The sequence below is a fragment of the Onychomys torridus genome, chromosome 19, assembly GCF_903995425.1.
Source record: "Onychomys torridus chromosome 19, mOncTor1.1, whole genome shotgun sequence".
In the NCBI taxonomy this organism is placed as follows: Eukaryota; Metazoa; Chordata; class Mammalia; order Rodentia; family Cricetidae; genus Onychomys; species Onychomys torridus.
Window position 1 is genome coordinate 31,991,837 of NC_050461.1, and position 26,276 is coordinate 32,018,112.

The 26,276-nt window shown below is 39.3% G+C and overlaps 1 protein-coding gene across 5 annotated transcripts in view; it reads left to right on the plus strand.

Moving 5' to 3' along the window:
• Eya4 (EYA transcriptional coactivator and phosphatase 4) overlaps positions 1-26,276 on the plus strand; it is a 253,185-nt gene that overhangs the window by 122,692 nt on the left and 104,217 nt on the right. For all 5 annotated transcript variants that reach the window (XM_036169267.1, XM_036169268.1, XM_036169270.1 and 2 more), the window contains one exon: positions 8,882-8,931. In XM_036169267.1, coding sequence (XP_036025160.1) covers positions 8,882-8,931 — 50 coding nt within the window. The remainder of the gene's footprint in view (positions 1-8,881; positions 8,932-26,276) is intronic.

The following is a 26,276-nucleotide window of genomic DNA, read 5'->3' on the forward strand; positions in this document are numbered from 1 at the left end:
ATATTATTCTTTCTTACTCATATTAATGAAGCCTAACAGTTTTGAACAATAATATTTGAAATAGAACCATGAGTTTGTAAATGGTGATTGATTGCCCAACTAAAATAAGATTGCCTGGCTTTCTCTGCCCAATTATTTTTCTTTGTTTTCCTCTGAGCTCTTACCCCTGCTGACATTGTTTCCTTTGTTTTTTGTTAGTAAGTTCTCCGAACATCTCTTCTCATAGATTACAGGAGCCATGAAGACAGGCTTTTGCTGGTCTAGGCCAAGGCTACTCAGTTGAAAACTGATGAAAACGTATTCTAAAATTTCTAGTGGCTATGTAATAAAAGCAGAGGAACAAGGAAAAATGTGTTATCAAACCTAGTATATTCAAAAAAATCATCTCATTTTTCCAACATAAAGGATATCGTGGTATTTTACTTTCTTTTTTTTCAAAACTTGGATTTTGAAGTCCAATGTGTTTTTATGCAGAGAATGGATTCATTTAATCCAGTCATGATGTGAGTTCTGAGTAGCCGGCAGCCAAGGCTGTGTATCTTTGCTGGCTACTCTGCTGAGCTGTTTGGATCTTGTACATCTCTGTAGATGGAGAGTATCTGGCATTTCTCAGGCTTTTGCTAACAGCTTGCTACGTGAAATCTCTGATATTTCAGAGAGTAAGTTGCTTTTGACATCAGACTTTGACTGTAATTAGTGAGACAGTGGTGCTAGTAGGTAGGGTGGATACTAGAGGCACCTGGGTAATTTTTGAGACCCTTTTCCTTATCTTGAATTTAAATGTTGTAAGCCCTTTATTTAAAAAAATCAGTTATTTCCATAGACTAATTTAAAAGATGTGTTTAGAAATCGATGTATGATAGGAAGCAACGAGGATGCTCTTCATTGGAAAGTGGTCCATGGGACTTTAATTTTAAATCGAGGAGTTTGTGAGTCAAGAGTGCAAACTTCTAGTTAGGTGAGATAAATAAATCCTCAGAAATGCTGTACAGTGTAGTGTCTACAGCTAACAACAGTCTACTACACATCTCATCTAAGGACTTCCTTAAGAGTAGATCTCATGTGTTCTTACCCTAAACACACAAAGAAGTAGGATGAGAAGAGATTTTTGGAGGTGATTGGTATCTTTATAGTAGATTATGATGATGACCCCACAAGTACATTCTTATTATAGACTCATCAAATTTTGTACATTAAATATGTGCACTTTTTATTTCAACCATACGTCTTAAAGAAAAAAAGGAAGGAAGGGAGGGAGGGAGGGAGGGAGGGAGGGAGGGAGGAAGGGAGGGAGGAAGAAAACAAGAAAACAAAGGACAATTAAAACAACAGCTTGCAACTACAGCATAGGAGAGGAAAAGCTTGATGTTTTTTTCTTCTAATTCCTGGCCAGTTAATGCTAGTGCTGGGATTTGGGCAAGTTGTTTAACTGATTCAAAACTCAGATTTTCTTTATTTACTTCATTATTTTTTCTCCTTCCTTTTCTGCCTATCTTCAATCATCTATCTATCTATCTATCTATCTATCTATCTATCTATCTATTTACCTAGCATCTATCTTCTATCTATCATCTAGCTACATAGCCATTTATTAATATATGTATCTTCCTTTCTTTACTTTCCTTTCATTGACTGTCTATTCAATTGCTTTTTGGAACAAGACTATCACTATATATGTAGACCATGCTGGCTTGGAACTCTTGGATATCCTATGAAAACAAGGATTTGCATTTAAATTATGACTATGAACTTTAGTTTTATTTCTGGCCCTGCTTGTTTCCACATTGTTTAAAACAAATTCAAAGTCAGTTGGAATTATACTGGAGACAGGGCTGGTGCATTCTGTAAGAACATGCTCACTCCCATAACACATGTGACTCAGCAGGTGCTATTCAAGTAGAAGAATGAGCCCAAAGCAGGTGAATTGTGCAACTGGTGACTAATTCCACCATCAAGGAACATAGTACGCTTAGAGACTATCTAAGTTTTTTGAAGTTCCATTTAACTTTTCTCTATTAATTAAGAAATAAGGGCTGGAGAGATGGCTCAGAGGTTAAGAGCACTGGCTGCTCTTACAAAGGTCCAGAGTTGAGTTCCCAGCAACTGCATGGTGGCTCGCAACCATCTATAATGAGATCTGGTGCCCTCTTCTGGCCTGCAGGCAGAGCACTGTATACATAAATAAACCTTAAAAAGAAAGAAAGAAAGAAAGAAAGAAAGAAAGAAAGAAAGAAAGAAAGAAAGAAAGAAAGAAAGAAAGAAAGAAAGAAAGGAAGAAAGGAAGGAAGAAAGAAAGAAGATAGAGGTTGTGTATAGCTTAGTGGTAGAACACTTGCCTCACATGCCCTGGGGTTACAGGTTTTGACACAGCAGCAGAAAATAAATGAATAAATAAACAAATAAAAATTAGAAGTCATCATAAAAAAGAAAGGGTCTTGGCCTTTGGAGTAGCTGTAGTTTCTCAAGGACAGATATATTTATCAGATCATATTAGTGTTTAGGTGGAAGCCCTGCAGGCGCCATATACCCAAGGAGTCTGGAATGCTGAGTTGGAAGCCCCACCTGGCTCCCTTCTCCCCACTTCATCCCATGTCCACAGGAAGTACAGACTTGAACCGGTGCCCCTATATTCAAGGAGTCTAGAATGTTTAGGTGGAAGCCTCACCTCTCTCTTTCCCCAGACCCCACCCCTAAGAAAGCCGGCCAAGAGTCAGCCCCTCCTTGGGGCTGCTCAAGACCACACCTACATGCTACTTACTTAAGACCTGGTCACCATATCTGCCATGTACTCTGTGATTCCTCTTCTGCCTGCCAGAGAGTCACTTCCATGGTGTTTTGCTCTGTTCAGATTAAACCTGGATTTATTAATTTGGCCTGCTCTGACTTATTACATTGGCAGTGTTACTCACTTCTAGGGGACTGAAACTTTTCAGCTAGTACTTCAGTCAGTGAGTTTTGTTCAGAAATATCTATACAAAATGTCCTTTCATTTCCCCCTCAGCTCCGATTTCAGCTTGGGTCTTCACTATCCTCGATGCTAAGCTACTGACTCATTGAATGAACAAGCACCTACTCAATATATAGTGTTGACAAGGTCAACAGCCTCTGTGCACTCACTTAGACCATCTGCCATTTTAGAAGGCTCCTTCTGCCCTTCAGCATTCATTCTGCCCCCTTTCCACCTACCTTCTAGGCCATCTCCATTCCACATGCATCCTAGAACTTCTCAACAGTCTACACTGCCCAAAGATAAATGTCTAATTTCTTTACCTGGTGTAGGGATATTGTCATGTGCTTTGTCTGGCAAACTCCTTGTTAGTAAAATACCTACCCTTAAGCAGACAGAGTCACTGTGGCTTACAGCTTCTCATGCTCAATTCAGAGACCAGTCCATTAGCTTCTTTTTTTAATCTCCTTTTGGCAGAGTTAGTTTGCTCCCTGCATACCTACCATGTATTTGCTGAATTCTTATACAGTGCCTACACATCCTAAAGACTATTCTTTCCCCACCTGGCCATGAGCAAACTGGGTATAGTGTTATAATCACTGAGGTAGAAATATACTCTAAAAATAGCTAAAAAATAACAAGTTCCTTCTTTTCAGTATAAGTGATAAGCCTGAAAAAGGTCTGTGCACAATTTACAGGAAGCTTGTTGTCTGTCTCTTGATTGGGAGGGTGTGTCTCTACTGTTGTGTTCTGGTTTGATTGGGAAGGTGCTTTGTTCTGGTGCTTCTTCAGTCAGTCTCAAAGTCATAGTCTTGAAGAAAGTGGCATTCACTGTGGAATGATTTCTGTGCATTCATCTGGTAGCTCTTTATAGGCTCAGGTGATGAATCATGAGGAAAAGTATCAGTGGGATAGGAAATCTGTTTTGTAAGATCCTTCTGTTTAGTTCTTAATTTCTTGGACAATAACCCTATCAAAGACTTTATAATAAGTTGTGTGAGCTTAAATTCTCATAATTAAGCAATCATTTGTGTTTTAAAAACAATTTCATTAATTCAATATGTTCTTTAATCTCATATATACGTATGTTGTGGTTACTCTAACTCCTCCCCCTTCTTATATCTCCTCCACCATCACGTTTACCCACCCTCTTCAAACAGGGAGAAAGGCGGAACAATGTTATCTTCTAGGCATTACACAGCTAGAGCTACGTTCCCTGTGCCTGTATAAAACCTGCTCTGTCATCTGTTAAGGATGGGAACAGGGCTCATGGGCCCCTCACTCTCCCTGCTGATCTATAGATTGCTGATATATATTGGTTTTAAATAGGCGGGGCCGTTACCATTCAAGAAAGGTCACAAGGCACCACAAAACCCAGTCTCAGAACTTTATTAGGAGGAGGGGAGGAAGGTACAGAAGAGAGTGAGGAGGCCTGTGGAAGACACGGGCAAAGTGGGGAGGAAGAGAGAGCAGAAGAGAGGGGAGGAGTCCATGACCGACTTTTTAAGGATTCCCCTGCACGTGCACATGTGGGCTTAGAGAGCTATACCACATGTGCAGATTGCATGACTATGCCACATGCATTACATAATCATACAGCTCAGGGATGACATAGATGTATAAGACCCCTTGCTTAACTACTGAACTGCGCATGTGCGGTCATGCAGCTGGAAGAGTGGCAGAATCCTAACAATATGTTCTTGGAAAGGGAGAGAATTGTCTTTACTTTTTGTGTGTGTGTGTAGTTTTTTGAGACAGGGTTTCTCTGTGTAGCTTTGTGCCTTTCCTGGAACTCACTTGGTAGCCCAGGCTGGCCTCGAACTTACAGAGATCCACCTACCTCTGCCTCCTGAGTGCTGGGATTAAAGGCATGCACCACCAACGCCTGGCCTGTCTTTACTTATATACCCACTGTGAGCCCGGGCATCAGTGGACAGTTCCAAACCCAGTCTCACACAGACAGCCCTGGAAAAGTATTCTTTTCCCTTTCTCTCTATGTGTATTTTCTCTTCTTCCTTCTTCTTCTTCTTTTTTTAAATGATTCTTTGTGGGTTTCACATCATGTATTCTGATCCTACCTTTTTCCTTGTCCCCTCACATCCAACCTCTGCCCTTGCAACCTTCCCCCACAGTCAAAGCCAAATTTAAAACAAAAACCGAGGATGTATCACTGTGGATTTCTGGGGACCTCTCCAGCACTCTGCCTATTCCTGTTCTCATATGGTCTTCATTTATTATGGTCTGTTATTCCTCGTTCTCCCTTTCTGTTCTTGATCCAGCTGGGATCTCCTGCTCCCCTAAGCTTTCTTTCCCTCAAATCTTGCCCTTCATTACTCCCACTGTCATCCAGGTTGTTCATGTAGATCTCATCCATTTCTCTGTCATTGGGTGATCCCTGTGTCTTTCCTAGGGTCCTGTTTTCTAGGTAGCCTCCCTGGAGTTGTATAGCAGTTTAGTCATCTTTATTTTACCTCTACTATCCTCCTATGAGTGAGTACATACCATGTTTGTCCTTCTGAGTCTGGGTTACCTCACTCAGGATGATTTTTTCTAGATCCATCCATTTGCCTGCAAACCTCATGATGTCATTGTTTTTCTCTGCTGAGTAGTACTCCATTGTGTATATGTACCATATTTTCTTTATCCATTCTTCAGTTGAAGGGCATCTAGGTTGTTTCCAGGTTCTGGCTATTAAAAACAAAGCTGAGATGAACATAGCTGAGCAAATGCCCTTGTGGTATGATTGAGCATTCCTTGGGTATATGCCCAAGAGTACTACAGCAGGGTCTTGGGGGAGATAGATTCCCAATTTTCTAAGGAAGTGCCATATTGATTTCCAAAGTGGCTGTACAAGCTTGCATTCCCACCAGCAGTGGAGGAGAGTTCCCCTTGCTCCACATCCTCTCCAGCATAAGCTGTCTTCTGTGTTTTTGATCTTAGCCACTCAGACAGGTGTAAGGTGGTATCTCAGAGTCATTTTGATTTGCATTTCCCAGATAATTAGGAATGTTGAGCAATTCCTTAAATGTCTTTCAGCCATTTGAACTTCCTCTGTGGAGAATTCTCTGTTTAGTTCTATAGCCCATTTCTTAATTGGACTGTTGGGCATTTTGATGTCTAATTTCTTGAGTTCTTTATATATTCTGGATATCAGCCCTCTGTCAGATGTGGGGTTGGTGAAGACCTTTTCCCATTCTGTAGGCTGTTGCTTTGTCTTGTTGACCATGTCCTTTGCTCTACAAAAGCTTCTCAGTTTCAACAGGTCCCATTGATTGATTGTTTCTCTCAGTGTTTGTGCTACTGGTGTTATATCTAGAAAGTGATCTCCAGTGCCAATGCGTTCAAGAGTACTTCCTACTTTCTCTTCTATAAAGTTCAGAGTAGCTGGATTTATGTTGAGGTCTTTGATCCACAATGATATATCCTCTGTAGACTGCTGGCAATGGTCAAGAGAAAGCCTGATCTGACCTAGTCTGGTGATCAGATGACTAAACACCCTAACAGTCGTCTTGGAACTCTCATCCAATAACTGATGGAAGTGCATGCAGAGATCCTCAGCCAGGCCCCAGGTGGAGCTCCAGGTGTCCAACTGTCGAGAAAGAGGAGGGACTGCAAGAGCATGAATTGTTGAATCCAAGATTGCAAAAAGCACAGGGACAAATAGCCAATCGAATGTAAGCACATGAATTATGAACCAACGGCTGAGGAGCCCCCAGTTAGATCAGGCCCTCTGGGTAAGTGAGACAATTGAATAGCTTGATCTGTTTGGGAGGCACCCATTCTGTGGGACCAGGACCTGTCCTTAGTGCATGAGCTGGCTGTTTGGAACCTTGGGCTTACACAGGGACACTTTGCTCAGTCTGGAAGGAGGGGACAGGACCGGCCTGTACTGAATCCACCAGGTTTAAATGAATCCCCAGGGGAGTCTTGGTCCTGGAGGACATCGGAATAGAGGGGAGGGGCTGGGGGGAAGGTGGCGGTGGGGGAGGGAGGGGGGGAGGACAGGGGAACCCATGGCTGATGTATAAAATTAAAACATATAATAATAAAAAAAGAAAAAGAAAAAAAAAACAACCAAAAACTGAAAATCAAAACAGAAACAAAGAAACAAAACAAAAATTAAGGAAGAAGGAGGAAAAGAAGAAGAATCATCATCATTATCATCTAGTCGTGGAAGCTGTGGTGTGACGCCTTGAGATACATAGCTTATCCTATAGTCTGTTCATCTTTGCTTGCAAGTATTCATTACCAGGAGTCATTGGTCTGGCTCAAGGCCCCTTGTTTCTGCTACACTACCTACAATGGACTCTCACTGGGGTTCCTCTTGAATATCCTGTTGTCCTGTTTCCTGAAGATCCTGATGTTTTGGATCTGCAGGTTTCATTCCCTTCATATACTCCAACAGTTCATAGATTCAGTGGATGTTGGGGTCAGCCAACTCATAGTTCTGGTTCTGGGTCTGGATGGTATCTGAGTTGGTCTGCTTTCTAGCTTTCCCTCATCATCACTACCCAGATGAGCTCTCCAGCACTGTCTCGTCAAGCTCACTCTTTTCTCTTCTTAATTACTTTTGAAAGTATTTCTTCATCCCTCCACCCTCCAGTGCTGCAGTCACCTAAGAGGACAGGATGATAGTGCTCTGCTAGTCAGTGTTATTTTCATACAGAGGAAGTAAAACAGAGGACACTGCTGATCAGTGAAATGAGTGGTTTCCCAGATAACAAACACATCTAGGCTGAGAAATGAAGCAGAAGTCACAGATGTTTGAAAGTATAGGGATTTGAGTGTTCGCTTTTAAAGCATTCTTCTGAGTCATCAGAGGAGGAAGGAATTATAGTGTGAGCTGGAAATCAGTACCATAGCCTAAAAAAATTGAAATGTAGCCATGTTTTGTATTGAGTAGACATTCTTTTTTCCCCTTCAGGTTACATATGTGAAGTTAAATCCCCCTTGATCCTGTGAGTTGCACAGAGAGACCTCCATAATATGTACATCCATAATATGTGACATGGAAGGGTATATTCTACATTCCTAATATGACCTGAAGGATTTTCAAAGAAGCTGCTACATACACAACATTCTTATAAGACCACAATAATCAGGCTAGGTATAGTAGCACACAACTGCAATCCCCAGTGTTTAGCTGGTAGAGGCACAGGGGGGGATAAAGTGTTCAAGGTTATCCTCAGGTATATAGCAAGCTCTAAGCCATCTTAGGTTCCATAAGACTGTGTCTCAAAAGCCATTCCCACATAAACTGATACAAATCAGACAGGTATCCATACTTGAAGTTAAATGGAAGGTAAGCTGCATACCTCTGCCCAGAAGTGGATAGCAAACTCCAGGAGCAAATGCTGTTTTCATTCCTTACCTATATTGTGGGTTAAAACACTCCAGTGGACCTGGACTTTGTGCTTGGTACTAACTGCAAAGGTGTGTGGAAAGTCTGTGGGCAATGTTGAAACGTAATTGACATGCTGAGAACGTATAAAATTCTCAGTCATGATGGAGACGATGGAAAATTAACATAGGAATGATTTCACGAACATTATTTATTATTGTGGGCCTTAGTGGGAGACAGAAGCCATGTCCACTGCAGCAACATTCTCAGTGGACCCAGGACAGCGTGATTTCCTAATTCCTAACAGGGAACCTTGTTCTTCGGTTTCTTTGTTCCCAGTTCAGCTGGTCCCCCACTATTTTAGCCAAACATTTTGCATAGTTTGGGGCCCAGGGAAGTATATCTGGCAGTTGTTCCTGTGACAATAATGAAATGCGGTATCTAGTACTGCCCACCATTGCTATAAAATGTAGAGAGTATTTTACAGAGATGTTGGTGAGCAGAGCCAAGCCACTATGTATTTAACGAGCATGTGGCCATGAGTGAGGAAGTTGTATTTTCATATGAGAATAACCAGTGCTCCTTTTCTACAGGTAAAGAAAACGTGCCCAGAATCCGATGTTTCAGAACCCCAGAATTCCAGGTACAGTAATAAAAGTCATTTGTTAAGAAAAAGCGCAGTTTTGGAAAAACCATGAATTTGTTACATTCTACACTTGATATGATGGAGATTTGAATTATTGAGAATTTTTGCAGGTTGTGTGTGCGTGTGTGTGTGTGTGTGTGTGTGTGTGTGCATGTATAGGCATATCTAGCAAGGGCATTATTAATCACAGAATTAATTTTTAAAAGAGACTGATTGAAGTCAGCTTCAAAAATAATACAAGCTTTCCCAGAAACATTTAAAAATTTTTCCATAGATATTATTTTGCAAACCTTGATTTTTCATTCTAACTCTCTCTTACAATGTTCACATATCTGGAATTGTATTTGGTTCTGAATAATCATGGAATCTGTTGTTTTTTAAACCCTATATTTTTCTTTCTAATGAAATGTGACTAGATTTTTCAGAATACTAACAAGTTAAGAATCTCAAAATCAACAAAATTCTGTGTGTTGTTTGGGAGAACTGGTAGAAAAGATGAATTAAAATAGCCAAGCCCTTCAAATAGGACTTTAAAACAATATTCAGTTGTTTGTAGTTGGGCCATTTGCCCAATAGATTTGTTCTAGGCCTGGACGTTATCAGTGCTTTCTTTTCAAAATCCAGGGCTCAATTTTAAATGGATAAGTAAAAGTATTATGAATACTACAACAATAAAAAGCACATGTCCTTAACATATTAATGGTATGACCTACTCTATGTTATTAAGATACTGCTTATTTTGACATGGGTATTGGTATGCTGTGTCTTTTTCCTGCATAGGATGAATGTAATGATTTTTCCCAGTACACCAAAACAATACAGATTTCATTAATCTGCTAAGGCTACCATGCTTTCCTTTTGAAAAGTCAATGTACAACATGGGCCATACATTTACCATTTGAAGAATCCTTGGATGGTATGATATTCCTGTAATTGATTCTTCTGTATATCAAATGATTATGTACTCTTTTTCTTTTCCTTTAGATGATTTATGTGTACATAAAGTGATACAGAATTATTAACATCTGGTCTTTTCTCTTCATAATTAGTTGTCAAAATAAGATTGAATAATTTTCATGTATTAGGGCCTTAAAAATTGATAGCTCATTCAGCATTTTGCCTAAAAAGCAGAATAATATAGAATTGGTGGAGAGAAGTCTCCAGACCCTGTTCCTTCCTAATAATTTTGCTGCTTCTATGACTAATATATCTATGATTTATTTTTCAAGAATTATATAAATGATTAAATAATTTTTGTTAGCAATGTGTGGAAGGGAGCTAGTTGGAAAATAGCAAGATAATTTTCCTTATTATGAATATTTCTTTTTTATTTTTTTATTATTATATTTGTGTTTTAATTTTACACATCAGCCATGGGTTCCCCTGTCCTCCCCCTCCCGCCCCCACCCCCACTTTTTCCCCACCCTTTACAGCTAATCTTATTCAGGATTTTTTGACATACAACACTATCACTAAGTACGTTTTAAGTGATAAGAAAATTGTAGCCACAATTTACTCTTGGTTACAAATGGTATCACTGAGCTGGAAAAGAAACAAACAAATCCAAAGTTTAATGATCTTATTCCTAGAACTGAATCATCCGTTTCTAGTGTCTATATAGATCCTTGCCTATGTCCCCATAAACATTTTATTTTAAGATAGGTGTGTAGCTAAGTGATCTAAGATTTATATAACAGGCTGAGGGCTCTAGATTTGACCCCATCATTGCAAAAAATTTTTTAAAGCACAAAAGATACAATTTTGCTTTTAAGGTGAATAATGGCTGTTTTTAAGGATTGTTTACAATATGTCCAATTATTTAATACTATATATCCCTATGAATTGAAAAGTGTGTGGGTTCTTTAGAATTCACAGTCATTTGCCATAGGTTAACTATTTCCTACAATTCCCTATAAAATGGGTAAAGAGGGAAATCAGTCTCTAAGCATGCTAAAGCTTTAAATGACTGAGAACAAATAAAAGAAACAAACCTTACCCATGGTGCAAAGGCCGTCAGGACAACCTACAGACACTTTCTGCTCAGGGGTGCCAGACGTTTAGTTCCTAGCTGACATTTCTCCTGACTGATCTCTGCCTTCTGGTCGGTCATCATCAGCTTTGCTTGACTAGGTCTAGGGGTGGGCAAACTGGCACAAAGGTAATACAGCAACGGGACACTGACAGAGAGGGGGAAATAGTTGTTCAGCTTTAGTTTTAGAGCCTAGGCTTTTGTAGTAGCATTCTGAAGAAATCTAAAAGAATTGAACTCCATATGGAACAATGCATCAGCATAAAATGTACACTGGAGAGAACACTGCCTGACAAAATGCTGCCCCATTGAGAGCCCACAGCAAATGTCATTCATGTGTTTAGCTAGCTTTACAGAATGTTTGTTTTGGGTTTGGAATGATTAGAATAGATGCAGATGGGAAGTGTTTTTACAGTAGGGAACTAATTAAATTGGGTGTGGAGGCTTGTCAGGGGCGTTCTTGGAGTGATATATGTGTATCAGCAAATTCTTTGTCTTGCTTGGCCTTAGCTCCTCTTTGGGGAAGAAATGCTTTGGCTGCAGATATAACTGGTAGATTGGGGGAAAGAGAATTTATAAATGCATGCAGTGCAAAGTGAAGGAAACTTGGAAGCAGGGTTATGTATGTATCCTAAGAGCCAGATATCAGCTGTACTTGCTGACTCCTAAAATCATCAACTCGATGTCAGATGGACCAGGGTAGAGTGTGCTTCATAGAAAAAAGGTGCATTGCTTGAATATCTTCTTCTGCCTTGCCTCTATCTATATTGCTCACCATGTCCAAAGTACATTTTTTTTTTTGCCTTTATTCTTATATCCTAATGATAGGCTTAAATGGGTGCATGGAAAAGAGAACCTAAATTTTCTTTCTCATGTTTTACCTTACTCTAAGATTATGCTTCTTGATGGATAGAAGATCTTAAAACAAGCTGAAACACTATTTTTAAAGTAGTTTTCCCCTACAGTCACCATGATTTCAGCTGTGTAGGTCTACCCTCAACTAAGTATCTTTAAAAAAAAATTAAAACACTAATAACAAAAATCAAAGTCTCCTACTTCCATTCCCCTTTATTCCTGGTGCAGGGAAGGAAATAATTTAACTCATTACTTAATTGTGTTTGTTACAAATGTCTTAGGGGGCCACCATGTTAAAGCAACCCCTGACATAGCTGATGGATTTCTTTTTTGATCCTCTGCTCTGACCCTCTTTGCCCTTTCTATTTTGAGGCTCTGACTAACAGAATTTTTTTTTTTTTCCAAGAAGCAGTCAGAGACATAGGAGGAAATATAATTGAAACCATGCAATTCTGTGCAATGATTGTTCTGTTACTTAAGAAATGGTGGAAATATAAATTCTGGTGAAACTGGGCTGTCAAATGACCTGCAGGAAGAATGTCAGCTGCCTTTCTGTGGCAGCTTGGTCTCACCCAGACCACAGCCCCATGTCAAAACTCCACGAAAAGGGATCAAAGAAGTATTATTAATATTATGTTTTATAGAGGAGATGAGATGAGAGAATATTTGTAGTGAGTCAAAAAAGGGGGCAGCGTCCTCTGGGTAACAGTGAGAATCAATTCATTCCCACTCATACGTTAAAGAAATAGTCTGCTTTATAGAAACTTAACTCTTAGCAGGCTTTGCACCCTGTCTTCATGACCCAACCTCTGCTAACTTTGTGACTGTCAGGAGAAAGGGAAAATGGACAGACAACTTTAAAGATGTGCTGGAATTCCTGTCAGTTTAATCGCTTGCGTTTCAGAAGCCTCAACATGTTTATTTATTCAACGGCCATACACTTTTAAAAGTACTTAATTCATCTTATATAAACAGTTATTATCTAGCAATGTTACAGCAGTTAAGGCATTAAGTTCTACACATCCTTTTTTTTTTCTTTCCTCTCTGCTAGTAAAATAACTATTTCAGTACTTCCAGAAGCCTTAAATCTTTATCTGGATATAATCATCTGTCTAAAAATTAACTGCTATTCTGTTTTCACAGCAGGGAAATCTCAGGGCCTGTTCATTTTCATGAAATCCTGCAAAGGAGTTTACCCTGGAAAATCTGAGGTCCATCTTGGAGGGGCTTTAGCAGGCGTAGGATGGCAAACCTGACTCTGTCAGGCCTTGCCGCCCCACCCTTCCTTCTATCTTGCTAAAGTAACCAGGTAACCACTGAGGCCTATTCCCTTATTTGGTCACTTCCTCCCCCCAGGCTGACTACTAAGGTCCAGCTGTCAAAGTATTGAAGTCCAGCAATCAAAAGCCCCACTTTGGCTCACTTAATTAACATGCCCAATCAAAATTAAACACCTCACCATAACACAGGGTTCTCCCCTTTTTCCCTTTATAAACTGCCATTTGCCTATGGGCCTTGTCTGTCTGTCTCCTCTCTATTCAGAAGCAGTCTTTTGTCCCTTAGGGCAAATATTCCTTCCTCTTCTCCCTTATTCCTTTTCTCTTCTCCCTCTTCCTCTATCTCCTGTCTCTTTTCTCTTATTTCCCATTCTTTGTCGCTCTGTGGCAAACAAATCTCCTTTGTGCTGAGAACTTGGTTTTTGAATGTCTCGTCCCTTTCCATCTAGCGCAATACTTTGTCTCCATTACATATCTAAACTCATTATTGACAGGTTGCATTGCCTCACATCTTGAAAACTTGAGACTAGTTGCTGTAACCTGTTTCTGTCAGCAACACAATGCATCTTTGGAGCCCAAGCAATCAGGAAACCATTTCCAGCACACGGTTACATTACATATCATTAAGACATGCTGTTTTTGAGAATTCAGAAAAATCACTAATTAAAACCCAAAGTAGTACACTCCTCCCACTTATTTAAGCCACTTCTCTCAAGTTATAAAGCAAGCTTCCTCTGGAAAATGACGGAAGACTGATGGACAGAAAGGAGATCCTAAGACTGTGGGTTAATTCCCTTGTGGTTTAGTTAACTTAAGTCATAATACAGCTTAATCCCTTTCTCCCTATCTAGGGGATGTTTTGTCTCATTTCAAAGTCTGACCTCATGTGGATTCCTCTCCATTCTCTTCATTATTTTGGCTGGCAATCGCTGGAGGGTTTCTAATTCATTTTGCCTTTTCTCGACTGTGTTGACAGATTCCTACAGGTGTGGATGCAGCTGGAGCCAGAATGAGGACGAATGCTGTGTTCTGTCTTGTGGGTCATTGTACCCACAATAGTTAGTGTATCTTGACCTTTGGTCATGGGAGCAAACTGAGAAGATTTCTTAGAAAAATGTCTATTAAATCCCTGGTATCAGTCTTAATTGGAGATTTAAATAAGCTTCAAAACTCAGACTTTTATGCATTTGGTCAAGTAAATCATCATCAGTCATGTCTGGCATTTCATTGAAGCGTCTGGTGATTTATTTTCACTAGTCAGCAGTGTATAGGGCTAGCTGTGTGTTGTTACCTTCTTTTTAAATTGAACCCTCCCCCAGAGGGTCTTCCAAGATTAAATGGGTAAGTGAGTACTATGCTTCATTTCTCATGGAGTCCTGGACGATTCATTTGTTTGCAGTAAGACTGATGTCTTATTCCAACCCATGGAAGGAGAGGGGTTGTCTACAGCTCAAACTTTACTCTCAGTATTTCACTTACATACATATCATTGCTTCCTAGTTCTCAGATGCCTAAGTTTATGCTTAAGGGTTGGTCTTCTTTTGATTTTTTTTTTTAACTTTCTTGTGTATATTCTCTAATCAGAGATCTAGGCATAGCTCATCAGATGCAGCACAATTTGTTTTGCAGAGACTCGGGTGGAAAGATACCTTGTATAAGGCTAAACAGCCTCTCCTGATTTTGTAAGGAAACTGCAGAGGAGGTTAGAAACTAGGTAAATTAGACAGATAGTATAGCTGCTTGGGTTGCTGTTTGCATTTGTTTGTTAACACTCACTGGTTAATGCTGCAAATATGAGACAGTTTAAGGAGAAAGGGCCGTCAGCGTTATGTTTATTCTTGTTTCTGTTTTCTAAGCAAGGATATAAATATAAATTCTTAGTCCTTGAGAGGAACAGGCTGGCTCAGTAAGAAGGTGGGGGACCAAGAGCACTTCCTCCTGCTCATCGCCTATCCATTGCGTCTGACTATCTGGAGTGTAAGGAGGAGGCTGGCATGACACTGATCCTGGTTTTAGGAAGTTTTCCCAGTTAGTCTCCCAGTCATTAGAACTTCTTTTCCTTCATCTGTTATTTTCTAAGGAAATAGAATGTTATCAGGAAGGCAGCATCACAAATCATAAATGTGGCTTTTAGAAGCCACGACTTGAAGCCTATAACCCACCAAGTATATGATAGACCCTACTCCCTCCCCTCCCAGAATGCACTACCTCCTATTTCTCAAACACCCACCCCCACACCCTTCACTTTATGTCCCCAGATTATATGAAAGAAGCTGAAATGGCAGGTTCTTTGTCATTAGATACAACTCTATGGTTGGTCATTCATTTTGCTGGGATGGAGACTTATTTCAAATGACAGACATCTGTGAACTGAGCTATACAGAGTCGAAATTGCTCAAGATACATCTTTGTGTGACCCAGCAGCCAAAGATAAATGCAGGAGCTACTTGCTCCATCCATCTTTTTTTGCAAACTTTCTCATCAGATTTCCTGAATCCACCCAAAGTGACTGGATATGGTGTAATAGACCAGTCTCCTGCTTTCAAAAAAACTGTGAATGTAAATTACTCTCTTCATTTCCTGTAATTAATCTAGTTGCTAGATTGTCTGATTAACACACTTTGGACTCTGGTTTAAATCACTTCCCTTTCTGAAGATAATTTTGTCAAAATTAATATCCAGGTTTGGATGATGATGATGATGATGATGATGATGATGATGATGATTGTAAGGAACCCTCAGAAACTCCTGGTGTTTGACACAAATCCAACCAAAAATTAGAGTCAAGGCAAGCAAGCCTTCTCACAGTCCATGGCAAGGTCACCAATGGGTTTCTGACCAGGTAATAACATGATTAAGTTTATGCTTGTGATTACAGATCAGCTGTGGCCCAGATACTCAGAGGCAGGGATGCCAGATCCAAGACTTGCTTAAAAGATTGAGAGAAACTTAGTTAATTGTGCTTATTTGGGAAAGGCATTGGGCACTACTTTTTCTCATGGTTTAAGCATGTTTTCTAAATTTTCTACACTGAATATTTATTTCCTTTGTCTTAAGGAAAAAATATATATAGCATGAAATTGTCAATTTGGCCTGCCTGAAATAGGCGTGCTGAAAGAGGGAGATCTCTGACCACTTCATCCTGACAGCTTGCATTATTCTCCAGCAATGAGAAAATGCCTGACTGTCCCACATGTTAATAGTGATTAATTGCATAAACGGCTATGTTTCTGGTCACCCTTTACTGAAGTAAACTGAGCACCTCAGAAATCTTATGCAACAGTATTTCTGGAGAAGGTCAGCTGCTTTGCATTCATTTGGTCCAAGTAATATACCCCAGAAAGTAGCATTTGTCTAGTGCCTTGTTTATGTTTTGATCCTGGGAATCAATTCTGACGTCCTACATGCTCAATGCAAACACAGTACCACTGAGTTGGTTCCCCAGCCCTGTCTCTGGTGGCTTTTACACTAAGAATCTAAGGAGTTTGAAAGGATTCCACTTTTTCTCACAGGGATAACTGAGCTGGATGGGATGGCAAATATCTACAAGCACAAACTGAGCCTAGTATGGTGCTGCTCTATTTAGAAATTATTGGGACTCATACTTTTTTTTAGGTATTTATCTGATTATTTATTTACATGTAAGTGTGCCTGTCATATATGTTCAAACTCACACATGTGTGCTGTGTGTGTTGACACCTATAGAGGCCAAAAGAGGGCATCAGATCACAGGAAGTTGTGAGTTGCGGGACCTGGGTGATAGGAGCTGAACTCAGATCCTCTGGAAGAGCAATGAATGCTTTTAATCTCTGAGCCATCCCTCTAGCTCAAGATTCATGCATTCTTGTGGTAATTCTGAACCTAGGGAGTCTTCAGCACAGAAGTTCTGTATTCAAAAATAGAACATGGAAGATGTTGGTTTCGTACTTCATGGTAGGTCAACAAGTAGAGAGGAACAGGGGACCTGAGGGGTTTTCTTTTAGCAGCTCAGCTCTAGGAATGTTTATTCATGCCTGGATGTTACTGTATATTGTGTGTCTAAAGGCATTTAGAACTTTTATTACACAAAATGGGTGCATGGATGATGGGGAGTGCCTGAAGGCAATACGTGGAGAATAAAAAGAGGATTGGATGCATAAAAGGGAATAAGGGTTTTTTGTTTTGTTTTGTTTTGGGGTTTTTTTGTTTTGTTTGTTTGTTTGTTTGTTTGTTTGTTTGTTTTTCAGCTGAGGATTGAACCCAGGGCCTTGTGCTTGCTGGGCAAATGCTCTACCACTGAGCTAAATTTTTCCATTGTGTTTTTAGACTGGATGATAGTTAAAGAAAACTTGAAGATCATGAAAAAATGAGAGACTAGAGATCCTGAGGAAGTCCATCTCTTTAGAGGTAGGCCAGGGCACAGACTGGTCAGCAGAAGCCTCCTAAATAAGTTGCTGGGGCTAGGAAAGGGGGATGGTTGAACTAGACAGGGTGGCAAGCCTCTCTGAGTATATGCTATGCTAGCTACTGGTCTGTTCAGAAAGCTCTAGCCACATAGCAGGCAGAGAGTATAGCAAGGCTGCTCCCTTATGAGCCCAGTGTTTAAAATAACAAATAGCAGCAATCTACAATGACCATTTCTTGTCTTCCCAGGATTTTGAAAATATATGCAAGGAATTTAATAAATGAGTTGCAGATAATTTTTTCTTGACTACTTGGCAATAGTGTTTCTCAGGAACACTTCAACTACCAAGTTCTATAAGATGAGGTTGTGCCACAGCAGGGCAGCTCTCTGCCACACCAGCCATACCTTCCAACACCAGACAGAGCTCTCTTCTGCATGGAAGTCTTCAAATTCCTTCCACAATGCTTCAGCTTTCTAAATACTGACACTCTTAAAGTCTCTGCATGGAATAGAGGAGGGCTCAGTAACAATTCCAACAATTTGCTTTCTAAAGATTCAGAGATGTTGTTCATCATTTCACCATGTAATCCTCATATTTCAGTTGTCTTAGTGACCTTCTATGTTCTCATTTGTTTTTCAGTAAGCCAGTGGGTGAACGGAGGCTCTGTTCCTGGGTTTAGAAATTTCTATCATCTGTGACCTGATGTCTTTGAATATGCTTATTGTGCCAAATAACTGCCTCTATGGTCTTAAAATTCTTATAACTAGAATTAAGTGAGACTTTTCCTTAAGACATAGATTCTTATTGAGATGATATTCAACCTGACAGTTGTTGGGAAGATTAATGTACATACACGTTTAGTTTTAATGCTTTCATTTTAATGGTAATTAATTTCCAAGACTCCACCACACACTTGGCAAACTTACCTAACAAACCTCACCCTCACACCTCTGAGGACTGGAGAGAAAGACAAAAGCCTAATGACATAGTTAGTGTCCTGGTTTCCTTCCAGTGTCATTGAGTGTGCATGGGTAAGTCTATACTCTAAATGGACAATACAACAAAATTGTAGAGAGAAATATGGGAACTTCAGTGTTCTTCCTACCAAACTAAAGAGATAGTTCTGACAAGGGACAGCCTCGGAGCAAAGAGGAGACTGAAGAACAGTGAAACATAAATGAAAGAATGCAGAATATGGAATCATAGGATATTAGGGCATTCATACTATAAACGCTCTGTGCATTAGAAGTCCCACAAAGACACTGATGTGCCTTAGTTCAGTGTGATGATTCTAATGAGTGTCTGTCATTCTGATTCCCCCAGTAAAAATTGCATTGAGTTAGAATCATTACATTTGACAATTATTTCTAAGCAAGATGAGCCACTATTAACTAGATTTTTCTTAAAACGCAACATACAAAATTCATTGCGTGCTATTGATCATTCCTCAAAGTTCATGGATAACTCAGGGTTGTAGAATAATTTGTTTTGTCCACTAACAGAATGAATATATGGTTGTTTTTAATTTTGGTTTGGCTATTTGGTTAATTCTGTAACCTACCACAGTAACTGGCACATAGTAGGGATCTCATCTCTTGCAATTATCATAAGAACAGAATAAGCAGCTGGTATGAACTTTTACAGGATGGAGAGAGCTTTGTGGATGTTCCTACAAAATTTTATCTAGGGCATGTCACTATGCAATATAGTAACTAATGAACATTCAGTGTTATAGAAAAACAAGATCAAACTGAAAAATGACCTCTAAGTTTTCAACAGGGTCACTTGATAGTCTAGCTCACTCTAATTTACAGCCCTAATTCCTTTAGTGAGGCATACTTCATTAACAGAATTGATGCAATATTAAGGTTAGTGTCTCTGAAGTTCTTGGCCTTAGAATGCATTCTTAGAGAAAAATGCAACAATGGATCAGTTTCTATTTCCCATCCTCTCTCAGCTTCTCTTCTTTTCAGTCTTCTTTGGAAGATATTTGTGATAGAGCACTGTACATCTATCTTCAGAACAGCACACTTTGGGAAATAGTGCTTCAAACAAAAGAATTGGGGTCAACCACGTTGTGTATGTCTGCCCATTATTGTGCAAACACTGTGGGCATAGGTCAGAGGAGATAAGAGGACACAGGGTTCAAGTGTTTCTGGATTAGAAATATTTTTGGTGAACACAAGAAAATTCAGTCAGTGAAGGCACACTGGGGAGGGCCCAGGATGACTCAGCTCACCTTGCTGCTCTAAATGGCATTCTCCTCCTCTATGGCCTCTGACAGTTAACTGAGTCATGGCTCCTCCAGACACCGGACACTGCAACAAGGACACCTCCTGAGCACTGGCTGCAAAGCAAAGCTCATCAATACCTCAGAAACAGACCTCAAGGTCAGTGTCCCAGTAACAGCACTTGAATGTGGGTGGAGCCTACACAGTCCATTAGTTCCAGACCCTAATTCAGTATCTTTCCCTGACCTTGGGAGAAGAAAATTCAAACTTCCAGAACCTTAAAAAAAAAGTCTATTTATCTAGCATACTTTTGCTATTTTCCTTTTAGTTGATTTCTACTTCATGGAAAAGTTATTACTTTATTTATAAAATGGAAATTAATGATCTTTGAGAAGTATTGGAAATAGTTGGCTTTTCAAACAATTGAAAACCTCTTGATTTATTGATTGCAGTAGACTGCACTGAACAGGGTGGGAGAATCTTTGGAACTGGTGTGTGTGTGTGTGTGTGTGTGTGTGTGTGTGTGTGTGTACACACGTGTGCGCGCATGATGGACACTAGGACCCTTTATGAAGGCCAGAGATTGGAGACCAGAGTTTGGTATCTGGATGAAGCCCCTTAATCACTTCACCACCTTAGACTTTGAAACAGAGTGTCTCACTGACTCCAGTGCTTGCGGTGTTGGCTAGAGTGTATGACAAGCAAGGCTGTGGATCCACCTGTCTTTGCCTCCCTGCACTGGGCTTACATGAATGAACCAACAAGCCCAGAATTTTCTTTATTGGTTGCTGGAAAACCAAAAGGTCTAAGCCATCTTCCCAACCCTGGAACTGACTTCTTTTACTTGTTTATAAGGTAAATCCCCACACATTTTACATTATACTCACAGTCTAGCTTTTCCCCTGTAGTCATCATACATTGAGGGGCCACTTAATTAAACAATCAAGTATAACCTTTATTTATTGATATGTGACTAAATAGCCAATAAGAAGCAACTCAGGGAGAAAAGTTTTATTTCAGCTCATTGTTTGAAAATGTGGTCCATCATGGGTAGAGAAGGCATAGTGGTCTGAGCATGCTATGGCTGGTCATATTGTGTCCTGAGTCAGGAGAAAGAGATGGAGGCTAGTGCACAGCTCACATTCTCCCTTTTATTTCAGTCTAGGACCCCAACACATGGGATGGTGTCACTTACATTCAAGATGACCTTTCCCTCTTCTGTTAAACTTATCCTAGAAACGACCTCATTTTTTTCAGAATTCACATCCAGAGGTATGTCTCCTAGGTGACTCTAAAGTCAAATCAAGTTGACAGTGAAGATTATCCCTCATAGAAACTTAACATTTTGTGCTAAACTAAGAAGTTAAATTGGAATAAAGAAAATGGAATGAGAAATCAATCTTTTCTTCAAATCAGGAATCAGATAAAGCAATGCTTGCTTCGTATCTGCACAGTTCCTTAGGGTGACCAAACTGGCATTAAAGCTAGAAACTACAAAGTAATTGTATGTGTATGGTAGGAGGTATTGAGTCAATTAACCAGAGGTATTTTGATTATTTTATTTTTTATTTTTTACTTTCTCCAAGTAATCTTACCCATTTTCTTATGGGACATGAGATTTTATGCAGTCAATTTTTATTAGATTGAATTTTTACAGCCAAATTGAAGCTGTTATCAGTTGGTTGAACCTTGCCTACTGAGTTAATTCTGAAGATAGGTCTCAGTTTCTTCTTATCCAGGGTGCCTGATGCTTTTCAGCTGTTCTTTTTCTTCCCCTTCATATTTTTGTGTTTCTTTGACCCAGTTGGCTTTTCTGTTTATTTTGTCAGTAATAACGTTTAGACCCTTTAAGTCTGACATGTGTTTTTTATTTCAAAGTCCTTTTCTATAAACTCTCGCCTCACATGCATGCCATGTACAGAAGGTTGGTTGAAAACTTCGGGAAGATTCAGAATTAATACAGTCCAGAATTTCCCTGAAAAGGTTGGCTTTTTTCTTTGATAAACTGGTCATTCTGTAGAATGGGAAAAGTCAGTTTCTAAAACAAAGTTCATTATGGCTGTTTGAAAAAAAGGCAGCTCAAAATTAAAGTTAGTAAAATCCGGCCCTAAATGAAGCTGGTGAATTATATATGTGGAAGAGAACTTGCTAAGTGATGTAAGCTGCAGAAGGACTTAGATTATTGATGACTCATAAAACCTGTGGATGAGAGTGAATTACATAAAAGTTCAAGGTACAACACTGCTCCGTGGTCTTGCCCTGGCCATCTACCACTTAAACCAGCTTACTTCAGTGGGAGCCCATAACACATAATGCTCTCACCAGGTTGGTATCAGAGAAGAACCAGCCTGCCTGCTTTTCAGAAGGACATTTTGGACATTTTGTATCTGATATACACATGCTTAGCTTTGTTCCCTTTGTTGGTTGCAACATTTTTATGTCAGACTTTTCTTTTATGCTTATAAACTGTTTAATTTGAAACAAGCACAAATTACTCCTAATGAAGCACTGGCAAACTGAAGGAAATTACTTTTGGTACGCTAGTAACTTAATATATTTTCTCCCCTTTCAAAATGGGAGAACCATGCTCGCTATCTGGCTAGCTCAAGATGTTGGTGGGTGGTGGTGAAAAGGAGCAAAGTCAGACAGTTAAAGACAGGTTGATACAAGCTGCAGAGGGAAAAACAACTGGGAAGGCCACTTATGTTTTAAATCAAGAATATGTTTTCAGTGAAAATACTTCTAAACGATTCACAGAAGAATTCTGTCAGCATTGGCTACATCTGCTGAGAATCAGTCTGTCAGTAGTTCTATAGCATTGAATTCTGGCAGGAATTCGTACTCTGACATGAAACAAAGTCGCCATCAAATGACGATCCTTTTGTGCTTTCTGGTTTTAAAGACAGTTTCCTGACTTATAAAAAACGTTAATGACATTTTTCCTTCGTATTACAAAAACATATTTGACAGCATGCATCTATGACTTTAGAGAAGGTTGCTTAAAGCAATTTTGATGAGAATGTAATTGTTTGTTAGCTTTTAAAGTTCTTCCATAGTTTCAACACAAGTAGTGAAAAAGGCAAGAGTGAGTGAGAGAGAGAGAGAGAGAGAGAGAGAGAGAGAGAGAGAGAGAGAGGAGAGGGAGGGAGAGAGCTGAATACTTACTAAGGACACATGAAGAGTTCATTAAGCAGAAATGGCTGCAAAGTATGTTTCCACATTGCATGATGGTCATCAAGTGGTCTACCTCTTTACTGCATTACCTGCTTCTGCCTCTGAATTTGCACATCAGAAGGCAGTAATCTATCAGCTTTACTTCTAATTTTTGTTTGCTGATATGTCTCTATTTGAAGGACTTCAATGTTTTCTTTCCTATGTGCATGCAGATTTAGACATGTGAGTGTACATATACATGGTAAGAGAGTGAATGCAGTGGATATATGGGGCCAGGAAGATATCTAAACCAAGAGGGAGAGAACAATAAGAGAGGAAGGAGGGGAACCAATTATTTTCTCTTGTGTACAAAATATAGATTAAGTAATATATATCTATATATAATTTTATAACAGATGAATGTATATAAGAAAACATATAAAAGGAATAAAATATAATTATTTCTATATTTATATAAATTCATACTTGTATGTATACATTTATATATTTAAAGAATATATATAAGAGGAATAAATAGGAACTGATTATGGGGAGGAAGGGGATCAGAAACAGAGGAAGAGAGTAACAGCACCGGGAATATGTACAAAGTACAATACGCATACAGATGAAAATATCACAGGGAAATCCATCAGTTTATGTGCTAATTTTAAAAAGTGCATGTTTCCTGTTCAAATGAAAGACACCTAATACATGTTATGCATGAAATGTTATGCTATTGATGTATGATTTGTGGTGGTGATTTTCTCATAGTACATTAGTAGTCCATTATTAGAAAGGAATAAGCTGCTCCAGATACAAATTAGAAAACCATGCCAGCCCTCTTATGAAACATCAGACGTTGATTTAGGAGAACCCTGGAAAACAGAGTGGATATTATACCTTGGGAAGTTTGAGTGATATTGCATTCAAGGCTAGGAATATAGTTATTCAAAGTATTATTGGTTCCTTTTTAACAATGCCATCTTTTAGATAGTGTTGTGTATTCTGGTTTACATTTTAACTGATTTCAGTTAAAAGCTGCCCTTTATACTAAGTGATGGAGTTTTTCTTACTGGATTGATATATGTTCTAATCCTTTGTGTGAAGAATCAAAACAACCTGAAATTATTCATATGTGCAAGCTGGCTTTGAAATTATACTGAAAAACACAGCTTATGTTTTCCTGTTTTGTCTTATGACTCTTTTAGAAAACTATGGAATAAAAAGCATTAGACACCAAGAGATCTAAATTTAGAGGACTCCTCCCTACCTACTGACATGGACTTTTACATATTGTTTTAGCATCACCTTTTGTTCTAGAAATCAGAGACCTTTCTCTTCCCTTTTCATGAAGTCTAAATTACCTTATGCTCAGAAGTGTAGTACCTATTTAAGTGATAGTTGCTCAGTTGGTAGAAGACTTCCTTCAACAAGCATGAAGATCTGAGTTTGATTCTCCAGAATTTCCACAAAAAGCTGGATGTGGTGGGCTTGTAACCCCAGCCCTGGGGAAGCAGGCAAAGGGTGATCTCTGGAGCTCGCTGGTTCCATGGTCTAGCTGAATCAGTGAGCTCCAAGATCAGTGAGATATCCTACCTCAAGAGTGACCTAGGAAGCTACCTAAGGCAGGTGCACTCACATGTATGCCTTTCTGTATATGAACATCACACACACACACACACACACACACACACACACACACACACATACACACACACACAAGCATGTGCTATTCCAAGGTGAGAATCTAAGTATCAGAAGCTTAAATGCAAATTATTTAGTTATGATCACAAATGTTGAAGTAAGTACTGAATCAGGTTAGTTAACTTTTCTCTGAGAAAATTCACTTTGATGAAGCACTATGGGATGTTTTGCTTTGTCTGGAATCAGGAGTCATTTACTTGCATTAGTCCGGTGATAGGCGGTGTGTGCTGTACAAAGTGTCCACAAAGGCTCAGTTAGTAGGAAACAGTGCTCTATATTTATGCCTGTCATACAAAGCCTGAGTCATCACCGAGTATGGTCTTTACGTGCTATCACAGGTAATAGTAATTAGGGTCCTATTAGATAAGCCAGAAGGAATCAAATCTAAAACCCAAGAGAATAACAATGAATACATTTGAAAATATGATTAAATCTCCTGTTTAACAGAGGAACAAACTGGGAGATGACCAGGGACAAGATCATAGCAGTTAAAGACAAGCAGGAATTATGGAATCGTTAACTATGTGACATTTCTGTTCATTGAAAGGTGGCATGGTACAGTGGTGAGGGACATGGTCCCACAGGTGATGCAGTGGGGAGCCTGGCTTCCCCAGCACTAACATGGACCTTGGGCTTTTCTCCCAACCTCTCACTGGCCAGCTCTGGAGAAGAGGAAACATCGGAGGAAGACATGGGATCTTGGCCTCGGAGGCTCTTACATATGCATAGCCATCAGAACACACAAAATACTTAAAAATAAAAAAAATAAAAAAAAAATAAATAAAAAGCTTAGGAAGAAAAGTTAAATTTACATTTACTCCAAGGATTCTTCTTGACATTAAAAAAAAAAAGTGCGATTTTTTTCCACGATTGCACTTCTCTAAAATTATTTACTCACATTTGAATACATTAGTCATATAATTTTATATTGTTTTTTTCTGGTTTTGTGTTTGTTTGCTTGCCTTCATTTTTGTTTTTCTCTCCACCTGTGAGTATTGTTGAAAAAACCCGAAAATTAGAAGGAAATACAAAGGAGAAGAAAATGCAATGATTTTTCTCTCTTTTGTTTGTTTGGTTTTCTGTTTTATTGTATTTTGAGACAAGGTGTCAAGTATCTCTGTCTGGCCAAGGATAACCTTGAACTTCTGATCTTCCTGCCTCTACTTCCTGAGGGCTGGGACTATAGGTGTGCTGTCCACCCTGTTTCTGAGGTGGGAATGGGAAGGAGAATGTCCTTTTAACTGTACTGTCTGGTGCAGTAGGCACGATCAATGTTTGGCTATTGAGCGACTAAACTATGAATACATCAAGAAGCCAATTCCTTAATTTTCATAGTTTTACACTATATGTAGCCACAGGAGGCTAGGGTTTTGTTTCATGCACAGCACAGGACAAAAATAGAGGAAAGACTGAACACAGAGGAGTTAGGGGCTCACACCAGCAACTCTACTAGATATTACTTCTACATTGTGCAGACACTCATGCCAAATGGGTATTTCTGTTCATTAATTTAGCAAGCAGATTTTCAACGCACAGCATGGCCCAAGTTCTGTCTTAGATATTGAAGGTACTTTAAAATGTATTAAGCATAGCTCTTGCCTCTAAGATGTTTCAGAGTAATACGAAATGTAAGATACATACATAAGAAGGAACAGATAATGAAACAGCTAAAGAAAATGAGTACTAGCGGACAGAGAGTTACATTGGG